The 23,870-nt window shown below is 36.9% G+C and overlaps 1 protein-coding gene across 1 annotated transcript; it reads right to left on the bottom strand.

Moving 5' to 3' along the window:
- Positions 1 to 6,764: 6,764 nt before the first annotated feature.
- Positions 6,765 to 22,265, bottom strand: nt5e (5'-nucleotidase, ecto (CD73)). Its single transcript, XM_037751375.1, has 10 exons — positions 21,729 to 22,265; positions 13,760 to 13,982; positions 12,103 to 12,291; positions 9,772 to 9,969; positions 9,501 to 9,655; positions 8,611 to 8,719; positions 7,786 to 7,935; positions 7,342 to 7,542; positions 7,000 to 7,245; positions 6,765 to 6,912 (listed from the first exon to the last, which is right to left on the bottom strand). Exons 1-9 carry the CDS (start codon positions 22,095 to 22,097, stop codon positions 7,079 to 7,081), a joined length of 1,761 nt encoding a protein of 586 aa, XP_037607303.1. The 5' UTR covers positions 22,098 to 22,265; the 3' UTR covers positions 6,765 to 6,912; positions 7,000 to 7,078.
- Between the last annotated feature and the right edge of the window lie 1,605 nt (positions 22,266 to 23,870).

The raw sequence follows: 23,870 nt of genomic DNA, 5'->3' as shown, positions 1-23,870 counted from the left end.
TCCAACATATACTATGACTTTTTTTCAAAAGAAATTTCGACATACTATACTATGACTTCTTTCATGAAATTTATCGACATACTATAATATGAAATTATTTTTGTGAAATATTTTGACATATACTATGACTTTTTTCATGAAATTTTTCCGACGTACTATACTGACTTTTTTTCATGAAATTTATCGACATACTATACTATGACTTTTTTTTCATGAAATTTTTCCGACATACTTTACTATGACATTTTTTCAAAAAAAAATTTCGACTTACTATACTATGACTTTTTTTCGTGAAATTTTTCAAACAAATTATATTGACTTTTTTTCGTGAAATTCTTTGACATATTATACTATGACTTTTTTTTCGTGAAATTTATCGACAAATTATACTATGACTTTTTTTCATGAAATCTTTCGACATATGACTTTTTTGTTAAATTTTTCGACAAATTATACTATGACTTTTTCGTTAAATTCTTCGACAAATTATACTATGATTTTTTTCGTTAAATTTTTCGACAAATTATACTATGACTTTTTTTCGTGAAATTTATCGACATATTATACTACGACTTTTTTTCATGAAATTTATTGACATACTATAATATTACTTTTTTGTGAATTTTTTTCACATATTATACTATGAATTTTTTCATGAAATTTTTCCAACATATACTGACTTTTTTTCAAAAGAAATTTCGACATACTATACTATGACTTCTTTCATGAAATTTATCGACATACTATAATATGAAATTTTTTTTGTGAAATATTTTGACATATACTATGACTTTTTTCATGAAATTTTTCCAACGTACTATACTGACTTTTTTTCATGAAATTTATCGACATATTATACTACGACTTTTTTTCATGAAATTTATTGACATACTATAATATTACTTTTTTTGTGAATTTTTTTCACATATTATACTATGAATTTTTTCATGAAATTTTTCCAACATATACTATGACTTTTTTTCAAAAGAAATTTCGACATACTATAATATGACTTTTTTTCATGAAATTTATCGACATACTATACTATGACTTTTTTTCGTGAAATTTTTCAACAAATTATATTGACTTTTTTTCGTTAAATTCTTCGACAAATTATACTATGATTTTTTTCGTTAAATTTTTCGACAAATTATACTATGACTTTTTTTCGTGAAATTTATCGACATATTATACTACGACTTTTTTTCATGAAATTTATTGACATACTATAATATTACTTTTTTGTGAGTTTTTTTCACATATTATACTATGAATTTTTTCATGAAATTTTTCCAACATATACTATGACTTTTTTTCAAAAGAAATTTCGACATACTATACTAGGACTTTTTTTCATGAAATTTATCGTCATATTATACTATGACTTTTTTCGTGAAATTTTTCGACAAATACTATTACTTTTTTTTCATGAAATTTTTCGACATTATTCTACGACTTTTTTTCATGAAATTTATTGACATACTATAATATGACATTTTTTTTGTGAAATGTTTTGACATATTATACTATGTTTTTTTTCATGAAATTTTTCCGACATATACTATGACTTTTTTTCAAAAGAAATTTCGACATACTATGGAATAAAAAAAAGTAATGGTATACCATTACTTTTTTTTATTCCATTTTTCGTAATTGTGGTTTTAACAATATATCTTTCAGACATTTTTCTTCCAATCTAGCAAGTAACTTTCTTCTAATTGTGTTAATGCTGCATGATAAATTATTACTACACATAATAAAACATCATGAAGTTGTGTAGCTCATGGAGCATTATGTGATTCACTCCAAAGAAAAAACCTTCTTATTGATCCTGTATTCTGACATATTATCATTTCACATTATTGAACCAGGAAGCCATCCCATAATCACCCTGAACAGCCAAAGTAGGAGCAAACTTATGAACACTTAAAAACATCTTATACTGTATCTAGTTTCACATACTTAATTATTGAAAAAAAGACTTAATCTAGAACTAAATTAGATTATTGTTGCCTTGATTGACAGTATTAATGCTGGACCATTGAACTTCTAGCTGGGATGCACATTAAACACCAAGATCCAAGAGCCAGTTAACCATTGATTCAGAGAGGATAAAGGGATGAAGATATGGCTGTTGATTTTTCTGCACAAACAAATGAAATCAATATATTACCATGCTTACCACAATTAGTTATAAAAAATAAAGACTTGAACATTCTCCATCCGGTTTCTAATTATAACAAACAAATTAATACAATTTAACAATATATACAAACATCCTTCTCAAAATTAACAGGTTGCCTTACTTACTCAATCTGACTTTAGCTCACAGGTAAGTGGTCTATATTACACTGCTCTAAAACAGTACCAGGATCTATCAGAATACACACATTAAATTAAGATGGAGAATATGTTAAAATAACTCAAATTATAAACCATATGTTGTCTAAAACAAATTATCAAAATCACCGTGGGCAACTTACTGGGTTGGCAGCATGGTCTCAAACAAACGGATTAGTGCAAACAATTTGCTGGTGTGGCAGCATGGTCTCAATCAAAATGGGATCTGAACAAAACACACCCAGCCTTTATATAGCCTCCTCCCCTTCTGTAGACTCCTCCCCTTCTCTAGACTCCTCCCCTTATCTAGACTCCTCCCCTTCTCTAGACTCCTCCCCTTCTGTAGACTCCTCCCCTTATCTAGACTCCTCCCCTGCTGATTAAGGTGACTGCTCCCTCTACCTGGTCTCACAGGATTGACTGCAGGCTTGAGATTTTTAACAATACTAGTGACTAAAGTCCTTTAACTGTCAGCTGCTAGTTGGTGAGTGTTGGTTAGACACATGTGCTCCAAACAAACAAAGTTCCCAACATGGCATTTATTTACCAATCATGTCCATCCGGGTCCGTAGCTTCTAATGAGTTTAAACTCTAAATTGAGACATAAACTGTCCACACTGTCAAATGAAATACACAAAATACATAAGAGCCCAGTCAAACACTGCTTACTCCTTCTAACCAGCAGCACCTGTGTGGTGTGAGGCCTACATATTCTTCTTCTTCTTTGGTGTTTATTGGCGGTTGGCAAACCAGCTTATAGGTGCATTACCTCCACCTGCTGGACTGGAGTGTGGAGCAGTAGATTGGCAGGAAAAAAATAAAATAAAAATAATAATAATAATAAATAAATAATAAAAAAAATCATTATTATTATTAATAATAATAACAATAATACTACTAATAATTAAATTCTCTCCATTATTCCTGTTGCCCTTAAGTAATTAATAAGAGGAAGGAGATATCCAATCCCCTACAAAGGCCTAGATATTACCTGAGGTCAGCCTACTAGACACCCCCCCCCCCTAGTGTTTGGAGGCATTAACACCTAACACAAATCAAATACCAAAAATAAAATACATGGCTCCTACAACTCCTTATAATAAAAAGTAGGGATGCACTGATCCAACTTTTTAGGATCAGATACCAGTGTTTAATGAATACGCTGTAGGCCTCATTGTGTGGAAGTGACTGGGATCTCTTTTTTTAAGTGTAAGGCAACATCAGGCTTGACTTAAATATTGCTTTTTTATATGATTTTAAGTAATGAAATATTGGTTTTCTGGTTATTTTTCAAATTTCTCTTCTCTTCTATTGTTTAATTATTCATGCTTAGGATTTTTATAATGTATAACCTGTACAATTGAACTTTAATGTGTCATAAGATGTGGAATTGTATTGTGTTGTGGCTAAAAAGCTTCTTCTATCTCCTGGTCCTAAGTCCTGGGGGCTTGTGATAACTGTTCTGTGGACAGTTCAATTTAACCAGGGGTTGTAATGGGAAAGAGTGGAAGCAAGATCTCTGCTAATGGACCTGCTTCTCAGATGGAAAATGTTCACGAGCCCGGAGTCCTAAAACATTCAGAGCAATGGAATCAATGGGGATTAATGGAAGTCTAAAGAAACAAGACTTAAGTGATCTTCAAGAAAAAATTGAAGAGAAGGCTGGCGGTAAAGAAAGTAAATTAAAGAAATATGGGATTAATGATCTTATACTGCACTGACTTTTTTCTCGTAAAGTTATGACTTTATTATGTAAATCTCAGATGTTTTTTCCCTTAATGTGTCCCTAATACTCTGTAGTACATTGTCTCTTTGGCCCTCACTGCATTAGACTTATATACTATATACTTAGACTATAAACTGTGTTACCTTCATCACAATGCTCACATGTTTTGCGGCTCCAGAGAGATTTATTTTTTATTTTTTTGCCTAAAATGGCTCTTTTGATAGCAAAGGTTGCTGACCCCTGGTTTAAGGAGATGCCCGACTTTACAAGACAAACTGATACACACCCATCTACGACCTAACACCCAATAAACTTGGTTGGGTCCAAAACCCAAGGGGTCCTATAAGTCTCATTGTAACCAATGCACAAATGTAAAACAGACTAAGACATCTACAGGCAAGAATGTCCCAGTTGCAGAGTTATTTACATTGAAAGAACAAACAGACGTCTGCAGGACAGGCTGGCAGAAACACACAAATATGTCATTCACATAGGAAATGTAAACTTCCCTATGGCTGGACACTTTCTGGACTTCCATAACAGTAACCCATCCACATTACAAGCCTTTGGCATTGACCACATCACATCTTCACATACGAAAAGGTGACAAACAAAAACACAACCTCAACAACAGGAAGCCTTTTGATCTACAAATTACATGCTACTAAACGCCCAGGCCTAAATGAGAACCTAGACTTCACTATTTTTTGTAAACATGTATTTGACGCCATCTACTGGGTTCTTTAAATGTCTACACTCTACACAACATGTCCCAGTGGAAGATTCATATTGGTAGAATACCACTATAAGATGGATTGGTCCATTAGATCAGTTTGACTCCCTGAAGAGAGCTTTAGCACGAAACATGTAGGAGTTTGCTTTTAAGTCTAACATGACTATGCTATTACAATAAAGGCATTTTAGTTATTTAAAAGGAGAGTGCCTTAGAGTTTTCTTGTGATTTTTCTGTCAACATTTATTTTTCTCCAAAGAGCACCTCAAACAAACTCCTTTTGGGTCCAGGAAGACCTCCTACCCAAATATTTTTAATACTATACTGTGACTTTTTTCATGACATACTTCAACATACTAAACTATGACTTTTTTTTGTAACATTTTTCGATGTACTATACAATACGTCTTTTTATGACAATATTCAACATACTATACTAGGACATTTTATCAAAGGTCATATAGTATGTCAAAAAATCATATTATAGTATGTCATGAAAAGTCAGTATATTGTAGTAGTTTGAAAAATGTCATGAAAATGTATGTATGTCCAAAAATGTTGCAAAAAAGTCAGTGTAGTTTGTCATAAAACAATTTCGACTCACTATACTATACGATACGTTTTTTGACAATATTTGACTTTTTTCATTACATTTTTTGACATAATATACTATGACTTTTGTTCACAACAAAAAAGTCATAGTATATTATAGTAAATTGTCATGAAAAGTCAAAGTATAGTATGTCATAGTCATAGTATTCTGTAGTAGGTTGAAAAATGTCATGAAAATGTATATACAGTATGTTGTATGTCCAAAAATGTTGTAAAAAGTCATAGTATAGTATGTTTTCGACATACTATACTATGACTTTTTAATGTCATACTATACTGTGACCTTTTAACATAATTTTTTGACACATTATGACTTATGATGTTCTATACTATGACTTTTTTCCAACTTCTGAGTTTTTTCATGACGTTTTTTTAACAAAGTATTGTATTGTCAAGTATTGTATGTCGAAAAAAGTCACAAAAAAGTCACAGTATAGTATGTTACTAACGATGATGCGTTCACTTACTGTTGTACATTTGAAAGGTGAAGCGTTCATGTACTGTTATACGTACTGAAGTACATTTGAACAATGACACGTTCACTTACTGTTGTACCCTTTAAAGTGAAAGGGGAAATCACTGTCAACATTTATTTGTGCAAGACATGAGACTCCAAACTGGTTCACAACGGGACTGTGTTTAAACTGGGAAGTTCTTTTCCCTGAATAACTAAATATAAAACTGGAATGTGACACAGGTTGACTTCTACAGTTGGCGGCTGCCAGATTCTGTGTCCTCATTTCCACCCGGGACTAAGTGAAAGCAGTCCTAATGTCTTGTTTTCCAGCGTTTGGCAGCAGATTTGGGTCGCGGGCTGGGGGCCAGCTGTGTCGGTGCTCGGTCGACTGACTAATAAGGAGTTTCCCGACATTAACAGGCAGAGAGCGTCGTTTGGGAGATCCCTTCACACAGAGGAGGCTTTGTTCTCTCAGCTGAGAGGAGAAGAAACACTGGATGTTACGGAGAGAAGAGTCTGCTGAACGCTGCTACTGTTGAAGCCGACGTTCAGTCACAATGAGAAGAAGATAAATTGCTTCATACTTCCACTCATTATGTGTGTTGATTGATACCTGCAGTGAAATCCTCTCCTCTCTGCACAGAAAGTTCAGAGGTCAGATACATCAGAATTTTATGTACGTTCACGTACTGAAGAAGGTTTGAACAGCGATGCGTTCGGGTACTATTGTACGGACTGAACGATGATGTGTTCAGGGTGTTTCAGTTCAGTTTTTGAAGCTTCAATTTGGCTTTGCATATAAGAAAACATTAAATACAGGTAAGTGGTGCAGAGCCTGGGTGGTGCTGAGGTGGATGAGTGTGATATGAAGCCGTAATAAAATCTGAGACCCTAACTTTTTGTGTAAAGAGTCTTTTTATTTCACGTTTCTGGACAGAAATTGGACGATTTCCTGCTCAACTCAATACAGTCGGTTTCTTCAGGGCATCTAGTGGTCTTTACAGGAACTGCAGCTGTTAAGTCGCCTCGGCTGTGGTTTCTGTTTTGTCCAAACTTAGCACACATGAAGTCCATTTTCTTTTAAAACAATTGTAAAATACAGTTAAAGTGAGATTTTCCGTCCCGTTTGAATTAAATCCATCAGTGCTGTTAAATCTTCAAGTTCATGTGCAGTTCTTTTAAAAAACGTTTGTCGTGGTAAAAATCAGCCTTACATGTTCCAACACAGAGTCCACAGCAGCCCCATTGAAACCAGTAAAACCAGTGGAGCGGTTTGTCCAGAAGCTGCGTTAAAGATCTTGATGCGTCCTTCAACAGCCGGGTAAACTTTCTTTTTTTTCGCGATGTAGTTGGACACGACTGAAATGTCCAAATCCCCTGGAAGGAAATGAAAAGTTAAATGTTAAAATAAATTTTACAAACTCATGAAAGAAAACAACAACAACAAACAAACAAACAAACCAAACGTCTCACCGCTGTCGTATTTGAGCTTCTCGTTTGCGATCATGGAGAATCCGTCTCCACCATTCACCATGTAGGACGACAGCACCACTCTATAAACCATCTCCTCCTGGACGGGTTCGTAGCGAGGAACTCGACACTCTGTGCAGAGGATGAGGAGGCTCTTCACACGATTCCCCACTGGTTTGGACAAGTCAAACTCTACACGAAATCCTGTTGAACGACACAGATTCTTATCGATGCATGTCTCAATACCTTTTGTAGTACCAACTGATCAAGTACAGAGAGCTGGCGTCAAATGAAACAGCGAGTCTGGCTCTGTCCAAAGGTAACGAAATCCACCTACCAGCACCCCTTAAGCACACTTACACTTATTTCTCTGCCACCAACACTGTTTTCGCATCGTCCTTCCTAATATCCTAAAGACGACATACAGATGAAAAAACTAAAAAATACCGGACACTTGGAGGAACTCTCCGCTGCTCTGGCCGTATCGTCTCACTGAGTGTTCGAAGGCTTTGAACAGTGTGGAGCCCTTCAGCTGCACCAGGTCGGAGGTTCCTCCAAAAGGTAGGACGGCGATCATGTCCTCCATTGTGATCGTACCTGCAGACAACAACATCAACACTGTTTTATAAAGTTCTTCAATCGTCAATGATTGTACAGATTGAACAGTAGAATAAAGATTACCGTGCAAGATATGAATAAATAGTCAGAATTTGTCTTTAAAGGGATTGTATGTAAGTTTTTACCCGTTTTTTTTAATCGTTTGCGTGAACAGGTTGTAACCTAAACCTAAAAAATGAGACCTTCCACGACTTTCTGGGTTTCCTCTATCAGCCTGTAGACTGCTTTAATGTGAAGAATATGGACCGTTTTTTTTTTCCGGGAAAATCCAACGAATGTGACGTCATGCGTGCTCATGAGTGCCTTAATTTCAGCTCCGCTTACAGGGCAATCAGTGTGCGACCATAGCTAACGTTCTGGTTAGAAACGACCAGCCCCCACCACGACTCAGACTGCAACACAAATTCCAAGGAAGCACAAAAAAACCTAAGTTATATCTAATGAAGCCCGTCTTAAAAACAGGAATGTGACCGACGTCGGCCGGGCCTTCGATTCATGGAGGGACGTTTGTTCGGTTTTAGGTATCAAAATGGACCCCAAGTTGGCAAAATTCCTGTTGGACAGGTAAGCTAACCTTACTGCCAAGCATGTGAAATATAGAATGATATTGTGGTTTTAGCTGTCAATCACTTTCAGTGACTTTGAGTGACGCACCGTTTCTTGTGCGTTCGTCAATAGAGGTGCGGACGCCTCCTCCGTTGTTGATGCAGGCGCTGACATGGTTCCACTGAACATCGTCTGAGGATCTGACGTTGTTGTCGATCTGAATAACAAAGAGGAGAAGAAGCAGATTCACACATGGGTTCCATGTGTTATCTATTTGATTTGTAAAGGACCATGTACGATACCAAACACAGATGTTACCGTTTGATAATAATAATAAAAATATAATAATAATCTTTATTTACCTTTCTAAACATAGTTACAAAGTGCTTGCACAGATACAGTGAAATACAGACAAAAGAAAAACAACAATAAAAGAACAAAACATAAAGACCAAATAATGAGAAAACTAAAACCTGTAATCAGAGGTACTGTATCAATACATATGCCAAAAGAGGACAATATAAGGTGTGGGAAAAGGTGCACCAAGCTGAAACCGGAGTTTGTGCTCAAATCTCCTCGTACCAGTGATTAGTCTAGCAGCTCCGTTTTGGACTAGTTGCAGGCGATGTAATGAAGTTTGGCTGAGACCGGAATAAAAGGCGTTACAATAGTCTAAACGAGAGCAGATGAGAGCGTTGACTACTCTATTGACGTCATGATTGATAGAAATGATTTCATTTTAGATGTTAGATGTTTCTGAGATGCATGAAGCAGGATTGCACCACCCGTTTTATTTGCGCCTCAAAACAAAGAGTTGTATCAAATAAAACACCCAGGTTTCTGTCAACTGGTTTTAATGTTTACTAAGAGGGAATCGAGACTGTCTTGTAAATTTGAGTTGTGACTGAGGGGGCCAAATAGGAGAACCTCTTGTTTGATGTATTGCACCACCTCATTTTGATCTGCAGTTCCTTTATTTCATGTGATTAATTACTTACCATGGCATCACAGATCAGGTTTCCCAGGTTGCATTCCCGAAATCGACACTCCTCAGTGGTCCCGTTCAGGAAGACCAGAGTCTCTCCAATCACCTGAGTCGAGTAGTTGGCCAGATTCTTCTTCCATTCCTCCACGTCGGCAAGAACTTCTGGATCTGGACAAGACATTCAGCCGTTCATTTAAGAGACGGATGAAGCTGGCAATGTTGTGTATTTCATGACTGAAAAGGGCGTTAGAAAAGTCACATCAAAAAGCTGGCCAGCTCTTTACCCTGTTGGACGCTGCTGTCCAGCAGGATGGGGTTTCCTGTGGACTTCAGCACGTTCCCAGCATCGTCAAAGGTCACCTTCAGGTAACCCAGATACTTTCCAAAGGCGTAGGCCTGCACGACAGGAACCTGCCGCCCATTGTCTGATTTCACCATGAAAGGATAAACACCTGCAGGGACTTCAGAGGACGGAGCGGGTCCTGAAAAAATAAAGTGTTATGGAGAGTTAGAGTCTGTGGGAATCTAAATCTAACAACAGTTTTTAACGGAAAACTACCACGTTTAATAAAATGTCCGATAATACCAGGGCTGCAACCAAGTATGTTCATTATGGATCAACTTTTTGATTCTTTTTAATATGCTCATTACAAATCCCCAGAGCTCAAGTTGAGCTCTCCACAAGTCTTATTTCATCAACTCACAGAACAGAAAAGAAATCTGTTAACCTGTAAAACATCTTCAGGAGAAGCTAAAAGTGTTAAACTGCCAAAACATGAGTCCAGAATAAAAACTGGATTAAACCAAACCAGTTGATTTAACCTCACCTGACTGACTTACAATTTAGGTTAAATAAAAAAAAACAGTGACTCAACTCAGACAGAAAAACAACTTGTGAGGAAATCTCTCCCTTGTGGTCACTCTGTCAACATTGGCATTAAGTTTGGTGACTAACACCGAACTGAAATCCCAGGTGTTATAAATACTGTCTGTATGTGACCGATCCTCCAATGATGGCTTTTTAAAGAATGTTTGTTATGCTGCTCATCGCTGGTTTGGAAATCATCGTCTGGTTTACATCAGGGTGTAACCTGCTGTTAAAGGATTATAGAGAGGTACAGTATGTGTGTGTTCATAAATATGCACATTTTGTACAGATCGTACTTTTGTGCAGTGGACACTTGGTTGTTTTCGTCGCGTGTTGTGAACGTGGTCGTCGCCAATGAAGCAGTTGTTTAGTATATTTATAAGTTATCTTCTTGTCGATTAAACAGCACGTTTTGATTTGTGTCGACTACGGTTCTAGCTGATGATTGTTTACATCATCGATTAATCTGCTGATTATTTGTTTATTTGATCATTTGGTCCAATAAAACCTAAAAAAAACCTTTAAATTACTTTTTTTTTCTGACAAACAACCCAAAACCCAAAGACATTCAGTTCATTATAATGTAAGACAAATAAAAGCCGGAACAGTGTGCAGCATTTAGAGCAGGGGTCAGCAACCTTTACTATCAAAAGAGCCATTTTAGGCATCATTGTGATGAAGGTAACACAGTTTATAGTCTAAGTATATAGTATATAAGTCTAATGCAGTGAGGGCCAAAGAGACAATGTACTACGGAGTATTAGGGCCACATTGAGGGAAAAAACATCTGAAATTTCCAGGATAAAGTCATAACTTCACAAGAAAAAAGTTGTAATATTACGAGAATAAAGTCATAACTTTATGTGAAAAAAATAAAATAACACGTAAAATTACTACTTTATAATATTATGACTCTTTTCTTTCTTTTTTAACACAAAAGTGGTGCCATTAGCACGTCCTCTCTTTGGCTGCACTTTGAAAGGACACGACAAACAAGGTCAAACTTGAAACTAATCAAACTGTGAGCGCAGCGGAGAATTGTAACATCTGGTAGAACTGTAGTGAGGTTCAACGGCATCTCTCTCTCCATAAGAAAACATGTGGAGAGAGCCTTAGAGTTGACCATCTGGGTCGCTCTGCCTCTAGTGGCAAAAAACATCTCTGCAAAAGTCACTGATGCCAAGTTCATGGTTTTTTTTTCTCCTTCTGTCTGTGGGTTTAACTGAATTTTACAGCACAAATCTGCACTTCACAGGAGGCCTTGAATGCATCACTGTCAGCTTCAGGGACAATCTTTTCTCTCTGATGTCCAAACAGTGCACTGTGTTTACTCTTGACCTGACCACGAGGACGAAGCATCAGAGTTTCCTCTTGTAACACAGCTCACAGTGTTAAACACTGCAGGAGAGTGAAATTAAACAATAACCAACAGTTAATCCTTAATAGAGTTTGTTCTGAAACTTACCATCAGTCTCTTAGTTGTAATTCATATATGGAGATATCTGGAATATCTCCCAATTACCTCCACTATTCCCATGCATCTCTTTATTTGCACCATATTTCATATTTTTTTCTGCACTATATTTATTATTTAAAGCATTAAACTCAGACCAACAAGGGTGAAGTTTGGATTTTGGATTAGCACATGCATCACTAACAAGACACCACAAAATGGCTGTAATGAAACACAGATTAGAGCCATAAATAAATACAGATGTGACATGAACACCTGTATTCAGCTCCCTACCTGTAAAGAGGAAAGTGTTGCTGTGTCCACCGATGACGACGTCGACTCCGCGGACCTTCTTGGCGATCTCCTGATCCACAGTGAAGCCTGAGTGACCCAGAGCGATGATCTTATTGACTCCCAACGTCAGCAGTTTGTCCACCTGCACCTGCAGGATGGTCACCTCGTCCTCGAACTGCAGGTGTGGTCCTGTAGAGCAACATGGGACAGGTGAGATGGACGGTCTGCATTTGGAAACACTGTTTGTACAAAATAATATCTGTTAATCCTGCAGAAACATCAAGAAATTGCACACAAACCCAAACAATTTATGAAAAACAAACAAAAAAGGCAATTCTATTTTTATGTTTCATTATTATTATTTAAGTTTTCACATTAGTCGTGACCCTTTGTTTTTAAACATGCTAACTCCTCTCAAGTCATATTGATTTTCTCTCACTTTAAACATTTAAATACTTGCAATTTACGATACAATACGGTACGGTACGATACGGTACGATACGGTACGATACGATACATTATGGTACGATACAATACAATACGATACGATACGGTAAGATACGATACATTACGGTACGATACGGAACGGTACGATACGGAACGGTACGATACGATACGGTACTATTCGATATGATACAGTACAGTACGGTACGATACGATACGATACAATACGATACATTACGGTACGATACGGTACGATACGGTACGGTATGGTACGATAGGATAGGATAGGATAGGATACGATACAATACGATGCGATACGGTACTGTACGGTACGATACGATACAATACGATACGGTACTATACTGTACGATACGATACGGTACTATTCGATACGATACGATACGGCACTATTCGATACGATACGATACAATACGGTACTATACTGTACGATACGATACGGACGATACGATACGATATGGAACGGTACGATACAATACGGTACTATTCGATACTATACGATACAATACGATACGATACGATACGATACGATACGATACACTTTATTGTCCCCTTGGGGAAATTTGTCTTGGACTCAAGTGCAACACACCTTGCCGGCGTTGCAAGCGTATATTTAGCTCACACTTTCTAAATTTGTGCACAAATATCAGCGTCCCGTCTTGAGTAGACCAGAAGCTTTGCAGCCCTGCTGAAACAAGATGTTTTAAGTATTCTTGTTTTCTGATTTTTACAGTAATATTACAGATCTTCAGATCAATTATTCCATTAGTGAAGCACTGTTTTCTAGTTAGACGACATAACTTCTCCTGGGAATTCTGTGCCTCTTTTGATTTCTCTCAGGAAGCCATCCTTTTTTTCATTTTGTCGTTTTTTTTTGGACTATGTAGCTACATCAACAAATGATATTTAACTTGTGCACCGTCAGATGAAATGCCACTGGTGATTTGTGTTTCTACAATCTTGTTTCCAACATGTTTTTCAGACTTTCTTCTACACATACTTAAAATTCCTCTCTAACTCTTCATGACAGCTGGAGAGGAAACAGTGTTTACTATACTGATGTAGGCCATGAAACGCCAACGCATAACACTAAGAGAGAGTGTATATATCATCATGTTTACAGTGTGGAGGCCCTTCAGATGAGCATGAGGCAGAGTTAGAATCAAACAGACAGAAAAGATCCACATCCACTTACCAGGTTTGGACAGATCTGGGGTTTCCTGTGAAGTGTATCCCACCACGCCAACCTTCTCACTGCCAACCGTAAGGATCTTATAAGGTAAATAAGAGTTGCCAAACGTCGAGGCCAGAGTTGCGTCCGGCTTGATGTTGGCGCTGAGAACAGGACACTTAATCTGCTCCATGAACGGCTTCATGAGTCCGTCCACTCCGTTATCAAACTCATGATTTCCAAAAGCCTAAAATGCAAAAATGAAAGTCAAATAAAGAACTGCAGACTACTGCCCTCATTAATTCATTTCAAAATTACACACAGTGCAAACACACAGTATATTAAACAAGTCTGTGTGTGTTCAGTAAAATCACTCACAGACTAGTTTGTCTAGTTTCTGCAGACAGTGAATGATGAACTTAGAAAGAGGAAACTTTTAACACAAAAGTATCCTCACCAATCAGAATACAACATGAAAAGATCAGTGGTGGAAGAAGTACTCAGATATTTTACTTAAGTAGAAATACCATGGCCTAAAAATACTACATCATAAGCAAAAACGTCTTGACTGTTAAGTAAAAGTACAGAAGTATTATCAGCAAAGTACAGATTGTACAGAATGGCTCCTTCCATAATATTATTATAGAATATTTTCCTCATGTTTTCATGGCCAAAAACATTATTAATCACAACCAAATCCTGTCTAGTGAGTTCACACTACTGCCTTCAGGACAGCGCTATCTGCTGCCTCACAGAAAGACAAACCGCTACTCCAAGTCATTCATTCCTTCCGCCATTAAACTGCTGAACGCAGAGTAACTATCATGAATGAACGACAACAAAAAAATGTTTTATTTACTTTGAATGTACAATTATTTTGCACTAACCACATAACGGTTGTCTGTGTTTGCATTAGGTACATTCTTGGAATACAATTTGCAATGTGCAAATACTCTTGGCACTTTATTCTATTCTAATTATTTATTTATTCTTTTATTCTTTTATCTCGTCTTGTTTTTATTCTTGTATTCATTGTTTTTATTGCGAAGATTTTTAATTTTGAATCTTGTACTTTTATTGTTCTGCACCTCCCCATATGCCACCACTGTGTTCCCTCTGTCAATGATGATTGTGCAGTATGAATGTGTGTATATGTCTCGGTGGACTGCAGAAACTGAATTGCCCTTCGGGGATAAATAAAGCTATCTGTATCTGTATCTGTATCTGTACATCATAAGCAAAAACGTCCTGACTGTTAAGTAAAAGTACAGAAGTATTATCAGCAAAGTACAGATTGTACAGAATGGCTCCTTCCATAATATTATTATAGAATATTTTCCTCATGTTTTAATGATTAATCTGATTAATCTAATAGCGTTTTAATGATTTTATTGATGACAGACTGGTTTGTAAACTCAATGTGGTTATTGCTTTAGTCCTTTGAGCATGTTAGTCATAGAAACGTCATCCTTTAGTTCAATTTATTTGAATCGGAATAAACAAACTAAGGTCCTCGTCCACAGAGTCGTGCAGCGGCTCGTTAAAGAATGTTTATTAAATCCAGCTACAGGAAACCAAACTAAGTGTTTCCAGACAGAAGAAGATGGATGTTGACATCAGACAGCAAGCAGCTCTACAGGCACGGCAATAACTGAATTAACACAATAGGAAACAACAGTTTGGTCATCTCGTAACCCACTGACAATGTGGAAATTAACCAGAAATAAAATAGCAGAACAGAGAAAAGCCTTGTTTCTGCTGGATCTGACTATGAAACACATCTTTTTTTTGGGGAACCATAAATACGTCACAAACACCACAAATTACAGGTTAATTTTGAAACAGCCAAGGCTAAAGCCAAGTACAAAGAAAAAATAGAAAGTCAGTACGTAAATGGCGACCTAAGGTCAGCCTGGCAGGGGATTAAATCTATGGCCTCTATTAATCAGCAAGCAAATACATCCAAGCAGTTTATTAGCATTAATGGAGTTGAGGATGTAGACTTGGCGAACACTTTTAATTTGTTCTTCTCGCGGTTTGAAAGGTCTGACTTCACTCAGGATGTATCCAGGTTGAGGGACTCCCTGGTACCCCACAGCAATATATTGATATCTCAAGAGCAGGTCAATGGTTTATTTAGGAAAATGCGGACAAGGAAAGCTTCTGGCCCTGACGCCATCTGTGGTCGCACTTTGCACCACTGTGCTGATCAACTTCAACTTAGTGAGGTTTTCACTAAGCTCTTTCAGATTTGTGTTGACAGCTGCCAGTTACCCAAAATTTGGAAATCCTCCACCATAATTCCCATTCCTAAAGTTAAAAATCCCAGGGAATTAAACCAATTCAGACCTGTTGCACTCACTTCCCTAGTAGTGAAGAACCTGGAGAAAATCTTAAAGGAAGAGGTTCTTTCCCTGGTGGAGGGCAAACTGGATTCACTCCAGTTTGCATATCAAACAGGTAAAGGAGTGGAAGACGCTAAACTCTTTATTCTGGACAAAGTTTATAGACACCTGGAAACACCAAAAGCTCATGTCAGACTCTTATTCGCTGATTTTTCTTCAGCTTTTAATAAGATGCAGCCTCACATTCTGATTGAGAGGCTTGCATCTCATTTTAACCTACCTCACCAGCTTTTAACATTGGTTTTAAACTTCTTAACAGACAGAACACAACAGGTTTCAGTTAATGGTATTATGTCTAATACCTTGGTCTCTAACACAGGTTCTCCGCAAGGCTGCGTCCTTTCGCCATTGCTTTTTATTTTGTACACAGATAGCTGCAGGTCTTCTAAGGAGGGCAGCTTATTAGTGAAATTTTCAGACGACACTGCACTCCTGTCGCTCCTACAGGGGGCAGAGGTAGATCATGGCTGCGCTCTTCCTGCCTTTGTCGAGTGGTGTGACAAAAATGATCTTGATCTTAATGTCTCAAAAACTAAAGAACTTGTGATTGACTTTAGAAAAAACAAGATTAATCCCACTCAGAGTATAATTCATGGCGAGGATGTTGACATCGTGCACTCTTATAAGTACCTGGGCACAGTGTTTGACTCTCATCTCAAGTTCGATGTAAACACTGAGTCCATTGTTAAACGAAGCCAACAGAGAATTCATTTGCTGCGGAAAATCAACTCCTTTGGTGTGAGTAGATCTATCCTGTGCACTGTCTACTTGTCATATATTGAGAGCCTTTTAACCTTTTCATTTATTTGCTGGTTTAACGGTTTGTCTATGAAGGACAGGAATTGCCTAAATAACATTGTGAAAGTCTGCTCCAAAATCATCGGAGCCCAGCAGAGCAACTTAAACTCTCTCTGGGAGAAACGTGTCCTCCAGAAGGCCAAAAACATTATTAATCACAACCAAATCCTGTCTAGTGAGTTCACACTACTGCCTTCAGGACAGCGCTATCTGCTGCCTCACAGAAAGACAAACCGCTACTCCAAGTCATTCATTCCTTCCGCCATTAAACTGCTGAACGCAGAGTAACTATCATGAATGAACGACAACAAAAAAATGTTTTATTTACTTTGAATGTACAATTATTTTGCACTAACCACATAACGGTTGTCTGTGTTTGCATTAGGTACATTCTTGGAATACAATTTGCAATGTGCAAATACTCTTGGCACTTTATTCTATTCTAATTATTTATTTATTCTTTTATTCTTTTATCTCGTCTTGTTTTTATTCTTGTATTCATTGTTTTTATTGCGAAGATTTTTAATTTTGAATCTTGTACTTTTATTGTTCTGCACCTCCCCATATGCCACCACTGTGTTCCCTCTGTCAATGATGATTGTGCAGTATGAATGTGTGTATATGTCTCGGTGGACTGCAGAAACTGAATTGCCCTTCGGGGATAAATAAAGCTATCTGTATCTGTATCTGTATCTGTACATCATAAGCAAAAACGTCCTGACTGTTAAGTAAAAGTACAGAAGTATTATCAGCAAAGTACAGATTGTACAGAATGGCTCCTTCCATAATATTATTATAGAATATTTTCCTCATGTTTTAATGATTAATCTGATTAATCTAATAGCGTTTTAATGATTTTATTGATGACAGACTGGTTTGTAAACTCAATGTGGTTATTGCTTTAGTCCTTTGAGCATGTTAGTCATAGAAACGTCATCCTTTAGTTCAATTTATTTGAATCGGAAAAAACAAACTAAGGTCCTCGTCCACAAAGTCGTGCAGCGGCTCGTTAAAGAATGTTTATTAAATCCAGCTACAGGAAACCAAACTAAGTGTTTCCAAACAGAAGAAGATGGATGTTGACATCAGACAGCAAGCAGCTCTACAGGCACGGCAATAACTGAATTAACACAATAGGAAACAACAGTTTGGTCATCTCGTAACCCACTGACAATGTGGAAATTAACCAGAAATAAAATAGCAGAACAAAGAAAAGCCTTGTTTCTGCTGGATCTGACTATGAAACACATCTTTTTTTTGGGGAAACATAAATACGTCACAAACACCACAAATTACACAAGTATTTTGTTTTAGAAGTAAAGCTCTTGTATCTAATACAGGTAGTTGTTACCCAGTGAGATCAATTTGATGATTGGCAGGTCAAAAGATGTGAAATGTGAAAGTTTTTAGACATCCAGGTGACATATAACTTCTGTTTCAACAACATTTCAACAACTATTTTAATGTGTTCTAACAACACACTGAAACAGTCATTAAAATGTGGATGAAAAATGTTTATATGTAATCTAGATCTCTAAAAATAACGCTCGGTTTTCAAGCAAATTTAGCTCAGTTTTAACCTAGACGTCTTTTGTCCTAACCATCAAATCCCACTCGTCAATGATGTCGATATATCAGCGATTGCACGATTCTGATATTTTCTTTAGGTATTAGCTGGATATGTTCGTTTCTATGCTGATGATACACACCTTTATATCACCCTTAAACTGCAAAGGAATACTGATCCAAACTTGGTTGTGTATCATCCAATAAAAAGGAGTTTTCTTAGAATCCAGGGCTTCAATTTGACATCAATCTATTATTTGACAAATAAGTATCATGGGTAGTTTAATCATAATTCCTTCAACTGAGAATTTTTAACAATTGCATATCTTGAAAAAGTATTTCATGCCTTTTCGCTTGGACAACTATAACCATAACCACAACCCCTAAGACATTAGGCTATTTACTCCCATTCATTCTTTGCATCTTTGCACTGTCTCCATGTGAGCAAATTTAGCTCAGTTTTAACCTAGACATCTTTTAGCCTTCTAATCACCAAATCACACTTGTCAATAATGTCGATATATCAACTAACGATGTTCTGATTGCACAATTCTGCTATCTTTTTTTAGATATTGGCTGGATATGTTCATTTCTATGCTGATGATACACACCTTTATATTCCCCTTAAACTGAAAATGAAGCCTGATTTCTGAGATGTCTTTGCAACCCTAACTATTGAATGGCTCAAAATGTTCTGTACCTGAATCAATCAGAATCGGAAGCTCCTATATTTGGCCTCGCTTCTTTGACGGTTCCTCTGTAATCCAAAATTGGTCGTGTATCATCCAATAAAAAGGAGTTTTTCTTGGAATCCAGGGCTTCAATTTGACATCAATCTATTATTTGAATCCGGGGTAGTACAATCATAATTCCTTCAACTGAGAACAGCAGCTAAAATTAAACAATTTTTAACAATTGCATATCTTGAGAAAGTAGTTCATACCTTTTTTGCTTGGACAACTATAATCCTCTTTACTCCACCCTAAGACGTTAAGTTATTTACTCCCATTCAATCTTCACATCTTTGCACTGTCTCCATGTGAGCAAATCTATCTCAGTTTAAAGCTAGACGTATTGTGGTCTTCTAACCACCAAATCCCATTCGTCAGTGATGTCAGTATATCATCTAACGACGTTCTGATTGCACGATTATGATATTTATTTAGTTTCTATGCTGATGATACACACCTTTATATTCCTCTTAAACTGCAAATGCAGCCTGATTTATGAGATGTGTTAGCGACCTTAAGAATTGGATGGCTCAAAACGTTTTTCATAAAACATGTTATTGGAAAACGTATTACTTAAAACTTATTTGAACCTGTTTTTGGTTGCATTTCTTTTGTATCCTCCTCATTGTTCTACTGTTTTATTGTTTAATTATATTTTCAAAATGATCTGGTAGCTTCATTGTTTTAGCAATATTGGATTCTGTTTGTTTGCAGCTATGTTTAGAAAAGTGCTACGTACAGTACATATTAAATCTTATATTGTCTTGAAACTTAACTTTTGTTCTATACGACTTGCAGTGTTGTGTACTGTATTTCTGTAAGTTGTGTACATGTTTCAAATTGATGAATGTGTTTTGTTTGCAGCATTTTTGTATTATGTACGTTTCGCTCATTTGTTTTTCTGAAGTAGTGTGTTGACCTATTTTGGCCACCGTACAGGAGTAATTTTTTTTGCATAGAAAATAAATTTGTTTTTAGGCAAAATGCCTCCACAGGAAACAGGATTCATTCTGCCATCAAGATTTAAAATGGTGCAAAGATAAAAGGCAGAGAGAGCAGACAGCTGATCCTTTAAAACGTTTCTCTCTCAGTGTTGCTGCTGTTAAGCTGATTAAAACCAACTGAGGCCTTTAGACCTGAATCAATACATCAACTTCAGACTTTCACTGATTTGTCTGCTCTGAACTGAGACCTTTCTAATCTTTATTTATCTTTGATGGTTTTAGTAATGTTTGTTAACCGTAGATTACATCATTAAAAATGTGGGACAAGAAATAAACTATGTAATACAATATTCTCTATATTTAGAGGACATCTTTACAAGTACATACTGAACATAATCATCCAGTCCATGTATATCCATTCAGTCTTAATTTCTTTGCACTGTTTTACAGCTTACAGAACACTTAACTTGTATATAGACATTTTATTTTATTTCTTATTTTATTGTTTGTCATTGGTGCTTTTTATATATATATTTATATATACACCTATTTTTTCACTACTTATAATAACAGTCTTGTCTATTTCTCACCTTTATTTGCCCAGCTTTGTTGTGCTTGTCTCTTTTATTTATATTTCTGTGCAAGTACATTGAGAGAGATGCATAAAACCGGAGTATGTACAGTATGTATTTGGCAAATAAATCTGATTCTATTTTGTCAGCTTTAATGGCAGAAAACTACAGTTAATCCTCTGACTTATGATTAAGAATATTGTAATAACAGTATTGTTATACACACAAATAAACAGTAGAAATATTAAATATTTCTGTACTTAAGCACGATTTTGACTGACGTGTTCTTTGAGTATTTCCATTTTCTGATTCTTTTACTCAACGACATCTATCAGACAGCTATAGTTACTTTGTAGATTGATACATTTACAAAGTATGATCCAATATGATGCATCAATTGTTTAATACAACACTGACAGCATAATGAGGACTTTTAGTATATATTTTTTAGATACATTTTAGATTTAACAACTTTTACTGTTAACAGAGTATTTATACATTGTGGTATTGCTACTTTTACTTGAGAAAAAGATCTGAATACTTCCTCCACTACTGGAAAGAAAACACATTTGAGTGTAATAACAGCCTTCTATCACCTGAAGAATATAGCAAGAATTAGAGGACTGATGTCTCAGCCGACTTGACTACTGTAACGGCGTCTTTACTGGTCTTCCTAAAAGATGGATCAGATCCAGAACCTGCTGCTAGAGTCCTCACTAAGACCAAGAAAGTGGATCATATCAGTCCAGTTCTGAGGTCTCTACACTGGCTCCCTGCCTCTCAGAGAATTGATTTCAAAATACTGCTGCTGGTTTACAAAGCACTAAATGGTTTAGGGCCAAAATACATTTCTGATCTTCTGCTATGTTCTGAACCATCCAGACCTCTCAGGTCATCTGGATCAGGTCTGCTTAGTGTCCCCAGAGTCAGAACATACATGCAGAAGCAGCAATCAGATTATAACTTATTAAACTCACCATGGCATCATAACCCAGTTTGTTCATGAAATGTGCAGCCTCGGCTCCCTTGTAGTAGTTGAACCAGACGGTCCCCTGGAACTGGTCTCCGCCGTCCAGCAGCAGCACGTTGCTCTCGGTGCTGCGGATCCTCTTGATCATCGTGGCTCTCCGGGCCACCCCGGCAAAACACTTGCCTTGGCTGCTGCTGCTGCATTTCCCAGAGAGCTTGCTGGTCTCCTCCACCCGGGCGTGCACGTCGTTGGTGTGGAGGAGAACCAGGTCAAAGGCCGCCGAGGATGGCACGGAGAAGCCCACCAGGAGGTGGAGGAGGAGGCAGAGGCAGAGCTGCGGCAGAGCTCTCCGCTCTGTGCGCACCACTTGTTCCATCTCTCCACGGTCCGTTACGCACAGAAATAGAAACAGAAACGGCTTTGTTCTTACATGATCCGTGGGAATCTTTCTCTCTTGCTTCTCTCTGTTTCCTGGAAAGTCTCTTTATGAATTAAATGAGACCTGACTCAACATGCTGGGTAAACTAGACAGAGCGCCTCAGGAGGAGGAGGAGAAGTAGGAGGAGGAGGAGGAGGAGGAAGAGGAGGAGGAAGAAGAGGAGGAGGAGTTGTTATGATGAGCCTTTTCGTCTCCGATGTCTCCACCAACCTTTAACTTTTTCACACATTTATTAACTGTGCTTCTCTGCTATTACACGCTGGATGGAAGCTTTGTGCACAGTATGTGAAGCACCTTTTCAACAATAAGGGAATTAAAAGTGCTGAACACAAGATATAAGAACTGGGACTAGGAAGACACTGAGAAGATATAAAAGAAATACAAGGCAAATCAAAAAAGGATCAAAACTGAATAAAATGTCCTCACACACCACAGATCTGTAAATCTGGAGGTGGAAGAGATTCATTTCTCTCTGATTGTGCCCTTAATAAAACTACAGTTTGGTCTGCAGAGAAAGAGTCGGAATAAAGAAGGAAGATATTCAGTTGTGAAAGACTGCAGATGGTTTTTGGCTGTTAAACTCTAAAAATCACTACTAATTATTCTAAAGAAAATTAATTTAATCTCTTTATGATGCTATGTTTTGAGCCAATTAAGATGCACTTCTACATGCTGGCTCATTATTGTGCACACAGCTGATGCATAATTTACATTCTTTACAGCACAGCTCTAGTAAAGCTGCGTACATTCAGACCAGAAGAGTATCACCCGATTAGACTGTTATCAGGCCATGAAATAGGCGTTATCAGTCGCTATAGCACCATAGATGTGGGTCAGTAGGGGCCTACTACGCCTACTACGTTGTAAAAGTTAAAGTGAAACTTAAAAGCAACACGTTCTAACATGAAACAACTAACATAAAACTGAATGAAACGTCACGTTTTGAACACAAACAAAGAGGATTCTTTGGGCTTAGACAATAAAACTACAACTTCTTTAGGTTTAGGCAACAAAATTACAACTTCTTTAGGTTTATGCAATAAAACTACAACATATTTATCTTTAGGCAATAAAACTGCAACTTCTATAGGTTTAGGCAACAAAACTATAACTTCTTTAGGTTTAGGCAATAAAAACTACAACATATTTATCTTTAGGCAATAAAACTAGAACTTCTTTAGGTTTAGGCAACAAAACTACAACTTCTTTAGGTTTAGGCAATAAAACTACAACTTCTTTAGGTTTAGGCAACAAAACTACAACTTCTTTAGGTTTATGCAATAAAACTACAACATATTTATCTTTAGGCAATAAAACTGCAACTTCTATAGGTTTAGGCAACACAACTATAACTTCTTTAGGTTTAGGCAACAAAACTACAACTTCTTTAGGTTTATGCAATAAAACTACAACATATTTATCTTTAGGCAATAAAACTGCAACTTCTATAGGTTTAGGCAACACAACTATAACTTCTTTAGGTTTAGGCAATAAAACTACAACATATTTATCTTTAGGCAATAAAACTGCAACATCTTTAGGTTTAGGCACCAAAACTACAACTTCTTAAGGTTTAGGCAATAAAACTACAACTTCTTTAGGTTTAGGCACCAAAACTACAACTTCTTAAGGTTTAGGCAATAAAACTACAACTTCTTTAGGTTTAGGCACCAAAACTACAACTTCTTTAGGTTTAGGCACCAAAACTAC

The sequence above is a fragment of the Sebastes umbrosus genome, chromosome 18, assembly GCF_015220745.1.
Source record: "Sebastes umbrosus isolate fSebUmb1 chromosome 18, fSebUmb1.pri, whole genome shotgun sequence".
Lineage (NCBI taxonomy): Eukaryota > Metazoa > Chordata > Actinopteri > Perciformes > Sebastidae > Sebastes > Sebastes umbrosus.
Note: the sequence above shows the minus strand (reverse complement) of the source record. Positions and strands in the feature narration are given on the sequence as shown.

What these genes read in the sequence shown, in the direction of transcription:
- nt5e (XM_037751375.1), bottom strand. Translation starts at nt 22,097, where the DNA reads ATGGAACAAGTGGTGCGCACAGAGCGGAGAGCTCTGCCGCAGCTCTGC. An exon ending in GGACAGCAGCGTCCAACAGG is followed by an intron (nt 9,656 to 9,771) that starts GTAAAGAGCTGG and finishes TGTCTTGTCCAG; the next exon opens with ATCCAGAAGTTCTTGCCGAC. An exon ending in ACCTGATCTGTGATGCCATG is followed by an intron (nt 8,720 to 9,500) that starts GTAAGTAATTAA and finishes TTTGTTATTCAG; the next exon opens with ATCGACAACAACGTCAGATC.